General features: G+C 44.0%; 2 protein-coding genes across 10 annotated transcripts in view; one reads left to right on the forward strand and one right to left on the reverse strand.

Annotated features, from left to right (window-relative positions):
- Positions 1 to 7371, forward strand: part of rufy3 (RUN and FYVE domain containing 3) — a 22816-nt gene extending 15445 nt beyond the window's left edge. For 5 of the 9 annotated variants that reach the window (XM_036213653.1, XM_024257995.2, XM_024257997.2 and 2 more), the window contains 4 exons: positions 1997 to 2242; positions 2314 to 2341; positions 2405 to 2470; positions 6648 to 7371. In XM_036213653.1, the coding sequence (XP_036069546.1) occupies positions 1997 to 2242; positions 2314 to 2341; positions 2405 to 2470; positions 6648 to 6791 (484 nt within the window). In that variant the 3' untranslated portion in view covers positions 6792 to 7371. The remainder of the gene's footprint in view (positions 1 to 1996; positions 2243 to 2313; positions 2342 to 2404; positions 2471 to 6647) is intronic. The other 4 variants (XR_004948456.1, XM_036213654.1, XM_024257999.2 and 1 more) reach the window with 4 other exon arrangements.
- Positions 7372 to 8869: 1498 nt separating this feature from the next.
- Positions 8870 to 13142, reverse strand: grsf1 (G-rich RNA sequence binding factor 1). Its single transcript, XM_024258054.2, has 9 exons — positions 12768 to 13142; positions 12441 to 12570; positions 12206 to 12361; positions 11989 to 12123; positions 11756 to 11894; positions 10821 to 10948; positions 10637 to 10722; positions 9711 to 9846; positions 8870 to 9614 (listed from the first exon to the last, which is right to left on the reverse strand). Exons 1-9 carry the CDS (start codon positions 12939 to 12941, stop codon positions 9565 to 9567), a joined length of 1134 nt encoding a protein of 377 aa, XP_024113822.1. The 5' UTR covers positions 12942 to 13142; the 3' UTR covers positions 8870 to 9564.
- Positions 13143 to 13576: the final 434 nt, after the last annotated feature.

The following is a 13576-nucleotide window of genomic DNA, read 5'->3' on the forward strand; positions in this document are numbered from 1 at the left end:
ATGCTAATGCGTGTTCATGCTCGCGTGTTCATGCTAACGAGTGTTCATGCTAACGCGTGTTCATGCTCACGCGTGTTCATGCTAACGCGTGTTCATGATAATGGGCTTCATGCTAATGTGTGCTGATGCTCACGCGTGTTCATGTTAATGGGTGTTCATGCTAACGCGTGTTCATGTTAATGGGTGTTCATGCTAACGCGTGTTCATGCTAACGCGTGTTCATGCTAATGCGTGTTTATGCTCACGTGGGTTCATGTTAATGCGTGTTCATGCTCACGCGTGTTCATGCTAACCCGCGTTCATGTTAATGGGTGTTCATTCTAACACGTGTTCATGCTAACGCGTGTTCATGCTAACGCGTGTTCATGCTAACGCGTGTTCATGCTAACGCGTGTTCATGCTAACGCGTGTTCATGCTAACGCGTGTTTATGCTAACGTGTGTTCATGCTAACGCGTGTTCATGCTCACGCGTGTTCATGCTAACGCGTGTTCATGTTAATGGGTGTTCATTCTAACGCGTGTTCATGCTAACGCGTGTTCATGCTAACGCATGTTCATGCTAATGCGTGTTTATGCTCACGTGGGTTCATGTTAATGCGTGTTCATGCTCACGCATGTTCATGTTAATGCGTGTTCATGTTAATGCGTGTTCATGCTAATGCGTGTTCATGCTAACGCGTGTTCATGCTAACGTGTGTTTATGCCAATGCGTGTTTATGCTCACGCGTGTTCATGTTAATGCGTGTTCATGCTAACCCGTGTTCATGCTCACGCGTGTTCATGCTCACGCGTGTTCATGCTCACGCGTGTTCATGCTCACGCGTGTTCATGCTAACGCGTGTTCATGCTAACGCGTGTTCATGCTAACGCGTGTTCATGCTAACGCGTGTTCATGCTCGCGTGTTGATGTTAACGAGTGTTCATGCCAACACGTGTTCATGCTCACGCGTGTTCATGCTCACGCGTGTTCATGCTAATGCGTGTTCATGCTGAATTGTGTTCATGCTGAATTGTGTTCATGCTAACGCGTGTTCATGCTAACGCGTGTTCATGCTAAGGCATGTTTATGCTAACAAGTGTTCATGCTAACGCGTGTTCTTGCTAACGCGTGTTCATGCTAATGCGTGTTTTTGCTAATGGATGTTCATGTTAATTTGTGGTAATGCTAACGCGTGTTCATGCTGACGCATGATTATGCTAACGCGTGTTCATGCTAACGCGTGTTCATGCTAGTGCGTGTTCAGGCTAATACGTGTTCATGCTAACGAGTGTTCATACTAACGAGTGTTCATGCTCACGCGTGTTCATGCTAACGCGTGTTCATGCTAACGCGAGTTCATGCTAATGCGTGTTTTTGCTAATGGATGTTCATGTTAATTTGTGGTCATGCTAACGCGTGTTCATGCTAGTGCGTGTTCATGCTAATACGTGCTCATGCTAACGCATGATTATGCTAACAAGTGTTCATGCTAACGCGTGTTCATGCTAGTGCGTGTTCATGCTAATACGTGTTCATGCTAACGCATGATTATGCTAACAAGTGTTCATGCTAACGCGTGTTCATGCTGACGCATGATTATGCTAACACGTGTTCATGCTAACGCGTGTTCATGCTAGTGCGTGTTCAGGCTAATACGTGTTCATGCTAACGAGTGTTCATACTAACGAGTGTTCATGCTCACGCGTGTTCATGCTAACGCGTGTTCATGCTAACGCGAGTTCATGCTAATGCGTGTTTTTGCTAATGGATGTTCATGTTAATTTGTGGTCATGCTAACGCGTGTTCATGCTAGTGCGTGTTCATGCTAATACGTGCTCATGCTAACGCATGATTATGCTAACAAGTGTTCATGCTAACGCGTGTTCATGCTAACGCGTGTTCATGCTAGTGCGTGTTCATGCTAATACGTGTTATGGTGTGTAGTCCAGCTTCTTCATGTTGGAAAAACTTTTCCTTTCCGGACATTCCTGAATCTCCACAAACTCCTCCTTCAGGTCTTATCTGGAGGTGGAGCTTAGAAGAGAGCAAAAGGCGGAGCTTTCCGGTCTGAGCGGCGCAGCCAAACAGGCCGAGCCCTCCCCGCCGGACAGGACGGAGGAAAGACCCAAAGGAAGTCAGCCAGTAAAGATGAGCTCCTCCTCCTCGTCTCCATCCGCCCAGCCTCTCTCAGAGGAGCCTCAGGGCAGCGGGGAGACGGATCACCGCTGGAGCGGAGAACCGGACCGGAGCAGCTCCAGCCCGTGAGTTCTGGTCTACTGGTCCGTTTGTTCTTCAGGAAACTCTCTGACCGTCTCCTCCTCCCCCTCCGAAGGTCTCTGTCTGGTCGGGAAGAGCAGAAGGTGAGGCTCTGAGGAAAGGCGCCGCTGGCTCCGCCTCCTGAGTTGACAGCTGTGTCGTTTCAGGAGGAGACGGCTCCGCCCTCCATCTGCACCATGTGTGAGGAGGTCCAGTCTCTGCACAGGACAAAGGTACCGGACAGAACCTGCAGATGCAGCCGTGAGATCGGGGTTGACGTTCTGAACGATCGATGCAGAATTTGTGTAAATCCAGAAACTATTGAGTGATTTTTGTGCCTCCGTATTGCAACCAAAAGAAGAGTTTTAATCAACATTTTCTGAATTTAAAATAAAAGAATAAAGCTTCATAATTTGCAAATAAAAATATTAAATATTAGATTTCTTTACGCTTGCAGCACAAATGTTTTTTTAGGTACGAGTGTCTCATCTTGCTTTCGCCCTATCTTTGATTTTGCATTCATAAGTTTCTGTTTCCTGTGATGTTTGTGTCGTCAAACATTCTCCTGATTGGTCTACATTCTATCCAATCAAATCGCCATATTTATCTAACACGTGTCTGCAGCGAGACTCAAACGCCGAACAGACTCTTGTGTGAGGGAGCGGCGGTGGAACAATGACTGACAACATCAACAGAACGTAAAAAATGAAGAACAAAAATCTGGAACCATTTCACTGTTAATGATAATAGGAAGGCTGAATTTGGAATCTGCAAGAAAAGAATTTAAAACAGAACCGACTCCAGAACCAACCTGTGCAGAACCGTGAGAAGAACTTCCTCCAGAACTGATCAGATCATTACTGAGAAGAAAGCAGATCACATTCAGTCAACCTTTAACATGATTACACTTTTATTTCTTTTTGTTTTGCACATTATAATTCGTATTTTGGGTTGTGATCGCAGTGTTTTGTTGATTTGTAAATAGTTTTTTGTACATTTTCTCTGTGAAGATTTCAGAAAGGGATAATTAACATTTGATTATGTGTCTCTCTGGAAAAGCATCATTGTTACGTTTAGACAAACCCTGGGATTGTTAAACTTTCTGTTAGCCTACAAACGGACCGGCCCCCATCAAAGAAGACAACAGTTATGTGGAGCTCACAAGAAAATCTTTGGTGACCCCTGGATTAGAGTAACAGCAGTAGGAAGTAAGGAAAAGAAAATGTTTTACCAAAGTAAAGTTCATTGATAAGCAGAAGAAACGTCATTTTCTTTTAATGCTAATATTCCGTGTCTCTTATTTTTACAAACTCATGTTTGCTTTTGTCCAAAGTAAAATTAGCTGTCTCTCCTTTATTCGTGTACCTTTACATTGTTTAAAAAAAAAGGATCTGTTGTTTTCAGCATTTAGCTAAACTTTTAGGGGCGAGGTAGTTTTGGAGAGTGGGGGGAGATTTTTTACAGCAGAGGCTCCTCTGGGGTACTGAATAAATGAAAGGAGTATTGACTTGTCAAACGTGTCTTGACGGTTCGGTTTTATATTAAATACTGTTGCATCCCTATATTGTACTATATATGTCATGTATAAGTAATATTACTTATACATGACATACTGTATATATATATATATATATATATATATATATATCACACACACACTCACATATATATATGTGTGTTATATATATCTCACACACACACATATATATATATATATACACAAGCATAAACTGGAACAGAATTTGTTTAATTCCTGACATTGAGTCTGCATGGAACTACTTTTATTCTGAGTTTAAGCAAGTTATTGACAGACACGCCCCATGGATCACTATCAAAGTCAAGGGACATCACTTACCTTGGGTGACTGGTGATCTTATTGACTTATTTAAGCAGAGAGACAGGGCCTGGCATAAACATAAATGTACTAAATTGCTAAGTGATTGGGATAAATACAAACGATTACGTAATGAATGCACAACAAAAACAAGAAATGCTAAAGCGAGTTATTTTAGAAATAACCTGGCTAATGACCTTAACAGTCCGAAACTATTTTGGAAAAAAATGAATTCTTTACTTGGTAAATCTAAGGGCTCTCAAGAAAATATGGTTATTAATAATGAAATTGTCAACGATCCACTTGTGATTTCTAATGCATTTAGCTTGCATTTCTCCCAAACTCCTCATGTACCGTCTTCATTATCTTCTTTTGATCTCACTCCTAATACTCAGCCTAGAGACAGACTCTTTACTTTTAATCCTGTCAGCCCTGAAGATGTCTCTGAGGCTATAGGCATGCTGTCTCCTAACACTGGTCCTGGTCCTGATGGAATTGAGTCTAAATTTATTATTTTTGCATCCTCTGTCTTGTCATTTCCCTTAGCTGAGCTCTTTAATTTATCCTTCTGTTCCTGTAAAGTGCCTCTTGCTTGGAAATGTGCTAAGGTTATTCCATTACACAAGGGCGGCGATATCCATCAATTGAATAATTACAGGCCAATTTCAATAATTAACAGTGTCGTAAAAGTCTTTGAAAACATTATTTTTAAACAAATGTCTATTTATCTCACGACCAACAATCTTCTATCCCAATTTCAATCTGGATTTAGAAAACATTTTTCTACTTCAACTGCTCTCATGAAATTTACAAATGATATCTTCACAAATTTTGACAATAACTTCTGCACTGGTGCTATTTTCCTGGACCTTACGAAAGCTTTTGACCTGGTTGACCACTATCTGCTCTTAGATAAATTGTATTCTATTGGTCTTTCTTCGCCTTCTCTCCTGTGGTTCAACTCATACCTTCATCAACGTCATCAATGTGTGTCATATAGGGGCAGTCAATCTGACTTTATTGTAATAAACAAAGGAGTCCCTCAGGGCTCTTCTCTTGGACCTTTGTTATTTTCTATTTTTATTAATGATTTACCAAACAGCTCATTCGAATCTAATATTCATTTATATGCAGATGACACCATAATTTACTGTTCTAAACCTAACATTTCTGACATCAGCTTTACTTTACAGCAAGATTTTGACTCGGTACAAAGATGGATGATATCCAATAAACTAATTCTGAATAAAACAAAATCATTTTCAATGCTTTTCCAGAAACAAAGAATGAATACTGACAGAAGAACACTTAATTTGTATTTCTTAGATTCCTCTCCACTTCAAGCCACTGATACATTTAAATATCTCGGTCTCTGGCTTGAAACTGATTTATCATTTAAAACTCATATTCAGTCTATTACCAATAAAATAAATTACAGTCTTAAATCTTTATACCAATCAATTAACTGTTTCACTCTTCCTGTCAGAAAAAGAATAATTTCTCAACTCCTGCTTCCTATATTTGATTATCTGGATATTATTTATTTTAACACTTCAGCAACTAATTTACACCCCTTAGACGTAATCTACAATAGTCTCTGTCGTTTTGTTCTGCGCTGCCCCTATATGACACACCATTGTTCAATGTATCAACAGTTAGGCTGGTTTTCACCCTCAGTTCGAAGAATGTATCATTATTTACTGTTCACTTTTAAATGCATTCATTTTAACTTTCCCTCATACCTAAAGCAATATCTTGTTCCATTGAACTCACAACACAACCTCCGTCACACTGATCAGATTTATTTTTTTGTTCCCAGATATAATAGACAACCAGGAAAATATGCATTCTGTGTTCGAGCCCCCAGTGAATGGAATAACCTCCCATCTCAAACACGATCCCATACGTCTTTTCCATTATTTAAAAGAGCTCTTCAACATATTTATTTGATCGTTGTACTTGTTCTCATTATGTGACTTAATTCTTTAACCTTTTTTCCTTTTTTTGTGTCATTTAATTGTATATATATTACTTTGTTTTGTTTTTGTCCTTCGTAGTATTTATTCATTATGCTATGACTGAATTTGTTTTGTTAATTGCATATTGATGAGTGGGGAAAAGTTGAGAGCTGTCGTGTGTGTATGTGTGTGAGAATGTGGATCTGTGTATTGGTTATATACTTTGTATTTTTTTTTTATTATTATTTTTTTTACTTATTCTTGTTTCTTGATTACACTGTACTCCGTCATTATTTATTTAAGATATCTGTTTTCATGAGGAACCCCTTGAAAACGAGATGTGACATCTCAAAGGGCTGATCCTCTTATTGTTTTTGAAATGGTAAATAAATAAATATATATGTGTGTTATAGTGTTATATATATATATGTCATGTATAAGTAATATTACTTATAGATGATATATATATATAATATATATATGTGTGTGTGATATATATATATATATACATATAAGTAATGTTACAGATGTGTTGCGTTGCGGCGGGACCGTTCCGCGGCGGTGGATGTGTGTCCTGATGGCGAGTTCTTCCTGACCTTTTGCTCGTCTCTCTTCCAGAAACAGTGTAAGAACTGCGGCGGCGTTTTCTGCCAGAGCTGCGTGTCCAACGAGCTGCCGCTGCCCTCCTCCATCCTGCCGGAGACGGTGTGCAGCGCCTGCTACGCCCAGCTGCTGCAGCAGTACGCCTCCTCGCCCACATGAACGCACGCCGGCGCCGCCCGCAGTCTCAGGCCAGCAGGCTGGCGGTCAGAGAAGAAAGCCCTTTCTGGTTGGAGCGGCGGTGTGAATCCGACCAGTTTGGAGTGGAGTTTCTGCTGGTGAAGCACCGGCGCAGGTTTTGGTTTGGAGGGAAACCTGCGCCGGTGCTTTAAACCAAACCAGCGCCGGGTCCAGAAGAGGATTATGGGAGCAAAGCTGGACAGACGCCTCGCTGAGATCCAGTGTGGATTCCTGAGGATGAGCTGGTGGTTCTGATCAAAGCTACGGCGAGCCAAAGGTGTCATAAATCAGCAGGACAACCTTTGGCTCGCCGTCCTGCAGGGTTCTGCTTCTGTGTAGAACATTCAGACTAACTGGACGTTTGTGTCTGTCGCTTCGTTTGACGCAGAATTAAAGGCCAAAGCTGGACCTCCTTCTCTTTGGAAACAGAACGGTTCTGACCCGGGAAGGAGCATTCACATGAATCTAACCTTTGAATATTTGAGATCTAATTAGGGAAATCTGTCGTATTAATCATAGAGATCTAGAAATGTTGATCATTTAATAAAAATTACAGAAAGTGTTTGTTTTTCTGTTGTTTAACATAACGAAGACTTTCCATGACGGTAGAGCCGCACAGATTCAGGTCTGAGGTTTCTGGTGGATTCTGACCTTCAGCTCCGGATGATTTGAAGCTCCAAAGATCCAAACCTGAGACCGGAAAGACTCTGCGTTCGTGTTCTGGTCCGTGAAAACCTGAAGCTGCTTTGTGAAGAACATCAACGTGGGAGGAGCCTGTGAGTGGAAATCCTCCACCTCCAGGAGCCCGTTTCAAGAAGCAGTTCAAACCTGAACTCAGAGTTTTGGGTTTCAGAACAGCTGAAAATGTTTGATTCAATCAACTTTACGTTGTTAGAACCAGAACCAGGTGTGAGCGTCTCGACCATTAAAAGCCCTGATCAATGGAGCAAAGACAGTAGATTCACCATGGCAACGGGGACAAACGCCTTTAGGGTTCATTCTTCTGGTGACAGAAACTGATGAGTTCCTACAAACATATGTGACTACGAGAACATTTTCATCCAGAAGATCAACAGCTGCAGTAAAACAGAGAGAACATCTGCAGAGTTAATGTGAACGTCTGAATCATTTCAGTTCAGGAGAAGAACTAAATCATCTCATGAAGGTCATTCTGTCACCTGTTAATAAGGAACGGTTCTTGATCGTTAATAATTCAATGATTAATCTCCGTAATCGCATCAATGACCGTTTTACGTAGATTTCTGTTAAGGGTTCAAAAAGAGGAAAAGAAAACTGTATTATTACTAACGAGTCCCTGGAGAACTGAATCGGTCAATGGGAAGCTCCAGTCAGTCGACTCGTGTCCTCCAAATCCTCTACCGACGTAAATAACATTTCCTCTGGATTAATCCAGCCTCCTCTCTACATGATCCTCTATGAATGAACATGTCATTCTGGTTTCTGAGTGGTGGAAACGTGACGTCTCTAATGTGAATGTTCTCTAAATGTTCATGAGGAACTCATATTTGAACATCCTTCACTTTAAAAAGGGGCGGAGACCTCAGAGAACTCTAAGTTTCCTGAAGAAAACCTGCTACCGACCAGGTTTCGTTCACAGACTCAGTTACCATAGTGATTGATTCTGAGTTCATCTTAACCCGCTTCTTGGAACGGGCTTGGTTTGACCCACTTTCCTGGGTTTGAGTTATCTCTCTTTCTGGAACCAAAAACTCAGAGTTTTGGTGAATTTGGAGTTCAGGAACTCAGAGTTCCAACAAAACCTGCTTCTAGAGGAGATCTTCCCTCTCCTTCCACCAACAGTCCAGTTTACACCCTGGAGGTCCACAGAACCAGAGGTTCTGATCCGGCGTGGATTTCATAACCGCATCTATTACTGTGTTTTTGTCATGTTCTTCGGTTTGGTTCTGTGGACACGAGCTGCAGCACAAATTTAAATTCACATTTTCATTTAAACAAATCAAAGTTAAAATATGACGGTTATAAATGTGTTAAAGGAAAATAACAAATCTGTCATTTATTGGATAAAAAAACATCTGAGATCTTAATCCTCCAGAAGAATAACTGAGAGGAAATCATTTTTATTTCAATAATATTAATTTGCTTTAGAGCAACATCCTTTTTATTTATTCTCACCACCTAAACCGTTTTTACTTTTCTCACAGACTTACTGATTAATTCGTGTTTTTGTAGTTTATGTTGTACGGCAAGCCAAAGATGTCATAAATCACCAGGACAACAATTCTGGTTCTGTATCGAACCCTCAGACAAACTAATGTTGTGAAGTTTGTTGTACGTCCTGGAGGTCCAAACCCTCAACGGCGACTTCCTGTTTCCCCACCTGGCGCCTGCCGGGCTCCACGCCGCAGAATTCCAGTTTTCTCTGAACATCAACGTGACAAACCGTAAACTCCATCTTCAAAAAGTAGCATGCTAACTTTAGCAAGCTCCTCCTTCTTCAGCTCCTCCTCTGTGGCGAAGTAGCCGCTCTCGCCACCTAGTGTTCTGCTATGTAACTGCAGAGGAATTACATGACGCACTAAAGTCTCAAAGATGAACATGTGACCGCCGTTAACAGCTCCGCCCTGTCCCAGAAACAGACCGCGGTGTGATTTTATTGTTAAAAGGACAGTCTGTAGATGTTCTTCACGTGTTCTGTTGTCCAGAGGGATCCTGGAGCATCTCAAACGGAGGGAATCGAAGATGACGGATCTTTGTCTTTGGTTTCGTCTCCGCGTCACTCGGAGTCGGTCGCAGAGTTCAGGAATAACTCGATGTATCGATGACCTGAAACGTGAAGACAAGTGTCTCGTTAGCGAAGGTCTCGTCAGGATCAGAACAGCGTCTCCCGATGTCTGAAGAGGCGGAGCTTCCTGCTCGTACCGATGTTCATGCGGTCCCTGGACATGGCCGCCACGGCGTCCCTGTGGCAGCTGAAGTAGACGTCGGCCTCGCCGTTGGGCCGACCGTCCGGCCCGCACTCAATCATGATCTTTGACACCACGTAGGGAGAGAAAAACTGCAGGAGAGACGGAGAGGTCATTCTACCACATGAAGGTCTTAGGCTGAGGCTCCATGACCTCTCTCTTTGAAGGTTCGGATTTTCATCTCATCATTCACACCACATGTGCCAAAGTCACGGCCCGGGGGCCGGATCCGGCCCTCCAGGTAATTCTATCCGGCCCTCCAGATCATTTTATTCTATTGTTATTAATGACCCGATGTTACCTTGAGCTCATTTCTAACTTGTATAATTTTGACAAAATATATTTTTATGGAGAGTAAAATATTGAAAGTTATTTAAGGTTCAAGTTGATTTATTCTGGAATAATATTCCTGCCTTTTTATTATTCAGAATTATGTTAAAAAGTTACAGTTTTAAAACTTGTCATTCTGCAGCTTTTTAGGCTATTTTGGAGTTTAGCTTCAGCTACATGCTAGCTGTTTTAGCTAACCTAAGTTTTATATTTTTTTAGGCTAATTTGCCATTTAGCTAATATTTAGCTAGCTATCAGCTTCAGTGTTTTAGCTGTCAGTTTCAGCATCTTCAGTGGCCAAATTCAGCTTCCAGCATTCACACCAACATTATCACAGGTCATGCTATATATCTAGTTCATGATTATGTTAAAAGGTTATTGTTTTAAAGTTTTATAAATGTCGTTTTAGAGTGTTCCATAAATGTTTATCCTGTTCGGCCCGTGACCTCAGGTGTGTTTAGGATTCTGGCCCCTGTGCGATTGAGCTTGACCCCCTGATTTAGACTAATACTCCTGTGAATCCTCTTGAAGAGCCGTTGGCTCCTGTCCCACCTTGGAGATGTCCTCCCCTGACGTCTGGAAGGGAAGGCCTCTCATGTGGATGAAGTGTCTGGACGCCTCCGAGCTCTGAGGAGAGACTGAAGCGGCTCCGAGTTAAGGAGGCTCCTTCAGCAGGAAGGGCCTCAAACGTCACCAAAATAAAAGCCTGCTGTTTGGAGCAGTAGCCTCCTCTCACCGGGTCTGTGTGGCGCAGACGCCGGCCTGCCGGCGGGCGGGGGAGGAGCACTCTGAGGAGGCGGTGAAGTCCTCCTCTTCCAGGTGGAGCGGATCTCGCTGCTTCTGCTGGGAAACACTTCGATGTATCTGCAGAGACGACACGGAGCTGTCAGCTCGTCAGAGATGTTCCCGGCTGAAACGGAATCTTCTTCCAGGTGTGATTAGAACGGAAACACCAACTGCAGCGGAGACCAAAGACGTTCTACCTTCAGGTGGTCCGAGACACTAAAACTAGGACTGTGTATCGATAATTTCCAGAATCGATTTGATTCTGATTTTTTTAATTCTTTTGATCCTCTCAATTCAATTTAGAGTTTAGACAGTTTACGCATTTAGACACATTTGGTTGGAAATACATAATAATCTATAAAGGATTTGAATATTAATCTGATCTAGATCACAGACTGTAAATGTATCAGTGAAATCATGAGATTAATATTATCCAGAGTTACATGGATCCTCTAAAGGAGAAGCTCCAACAATTGTTCTGCTTCTCCTGGAGTTTCAGTTTGACCACTAGGTGGCGATGGCGCTATAGCATTACACCTGATTCCAGAAGAAGAAAAAGAATGAAACAATGTTTAGACCACAAATAGTTACTTTAAAAATAGAGTTTGTAGAATTCATATAAAGATGTTCATTTAGTCAGAATGTATGTTTAGGTCGACTGAGCGTTAGCATTAGCCGTCCTATGGGAAATCCCATTATACGTTAGCATCAAGCTAGCGAACTTTAGCTTTATGTGCTAAATCAATCTCTACTTTTATGAATCAATTATTGATCTACTAAGCTCAGATCAATTCATCGATTTTATAAATCCAACTCTAGTTAAAGCTTCAGTGATCTCCGGGTTGGACATGAACGCAGGTAGCTCCGCCCCTGACCGGTCCTCACCTGTGTCCCATCATCTCTCTGTGTTTCTGCAGAGCTTTTCCCGCCTCTTCCTGACTGCTGAACTGCACAAAGGCTTCGCCCGAGTTCCTTCCTCTGCCGTCCGTCACCATGGTGACCCCGTTCTCCACGACGTCCAGCCCTGCAAACGTCACACGAGAACGCCGTGAGGACAGGACGGAAACGCCCCGGAACAGGAACGCGTCAGGACGGAAGGACTCGGCACAGGTGATCACCTGAGAAGAAGTGGAGGACGTCGTCCTCAGAGCAGGAGAAGGGGAGTCCTCTGAGCTTGACCACGCCGTCCTCGGCGGGGGGCGGAGCCGCGTGCTGCAGGATGGCCTCGGCGTCACTGTTGGTCACCTCAGACACTGGGCACAGGCGGGTTCAGAGTGAGCCGCCGCTCCGGTTCCGCTCCAGAACCGGATCCCAGCCCGGAGTCGGGGCACTAACCTTCCACGTACCGCGGCCCCAGGTACTGCCGGTGCTTCTCCAGAGCCTTGCTCACGTCCTCCTCGTGCTCCATCTCGATGAAGGCCCGCCCCGACGGCCGCCCCAGCCGGTCCACGGTCAGGTGGACGCCCCTCTCCCCATCACGGATCCGGCACTCTGCAGCAGACTGTGGTCAGCGCCGTCGGCCTCACCGCCGGTCCAGACCTCACCGCCAGTCCAGACCTCCGGGACTCACCTGAGAAGAAGCGCAGCAGGTCCTGGACCGAGCAGGACCAGGGCAGACCCTTCACCTGCACGATGAACACCTCCCTGCTGTCCGGGTGATAGGCCGGCAGCGGCGGGTACTCCTGCTCGGGTTCTCCCCCCTGGGGGAGGAGTCAGAAACCTTCAGAACCGCCCCTCCCCCCGAAGAAGTACCCCAGAAACTGTCTCTTATTTTGAAAAGGCCCGGAAGTGACTGCTTCCTCTGATGTTTTTTGGTTTCCATTAGAGTTAATCCCCCCCCACCCCTAAACATCAAAGCTCCCGGTACGTCTGTTTCTCACGGACCCGGTTGTCTCACCTTGGAGTAGAAGCGGGGCCGGCAGCGCGTCCCGGCGGCCAGAGGCCGGCAGAGCGCGTGCAGACAGACGGTCCGGACCGGCGGAGAACCGCCGCTGGTTCGGATCCACGCCGGAAGTAGCAGCTTTGTCCCCGCGAGGCCGCGCCGCAGCAGCAGCAGGGATTTACCGGACATCTCTCCCGGTACCGGAGGCTCTTCTGAGAGCGACTCACGTGGGCCCGCGACAGTCAAGGACAGCGCACGAAAGTCTCACGGTCACGCTCCCTCTGATTGTATTTCCGGTTTTCACAATAAAACTCCACCGCACTGGTGCAACCGGATGATGGTTTAACGGACAGTTCTGACGTTTTTTTCTTTTGGTTTATTGATATTCTGAAGAAAAATGTTTTTATGAAATGAAACGAATATATCTACAGAAAATCTGTTTATTTGTTTAAAAATGAAACTTCAGTTGTTTGTATCGGACTGTGTAGTTTATTATTATTTGAAGATAAAACTATCAAACGTGCAGGTTTTATGGCGTTTGTCCACGAACCTCCACCACCGCCACCCGCTTAATACATGTCAAGGTCACAGGGATGCTGGAGCCTATCCTAGAGGTGTGAAGGGGAGGATCCTCGACGGCGCTCATGTTCATCTCAGAACCTCTCTCCCATTCACACATTTAGAATGAATGACGTCTGTTTCTGGGCTGAAGGAGGAAGCTGGAGAAGACCCGCACATCCCGCTGAAACTATCAAACTTTCATCAACAGGTTCTTCTGGCATGGGCTTTGATTTTCAAGCACAACTTTTCTCCGCAGGGTTGTT

This window comes from Oryzias melastigma, linkage group LG9 (assembly GCF_002922805.2).
Source record: "Oryzias melastigma strain HK-1 linkage group LG9, ASM292280v2, whole genome shotgun sequence".
Lineage (NCBI taxonomy): Eukaryota > Metazoa > Chordata > Actinopteri > Beloniformes > Adrianichthyidae > Oryzias > Oryzias melastigma.

Excerpts from the sequence above, each read along its gene's own strand:
- grsf1 (XM_024258054.2), bottom strand. The coding sequence starts at position 12,941 with ATGTCCGGTAAATCCCTGCTGCTGCTGCGGCGCGGCCTCGCGGGGACA. Across the intron at positions 9,847-10,636 it reads CAGGGGAGGACATCTCCAAG|TTTTTCTCTCCCTACGTGGT; the intron begins GTGGGACAGGAG and ends TCTCTCCTGCAG. Across the intron at positions 9,615-9,710 it reads CAGGGACCGCATGAACATCG|GTCATCGATACATCGAGTTA; the intron begins GTACGAGCAGGA and ends TTCACGTTTCAG.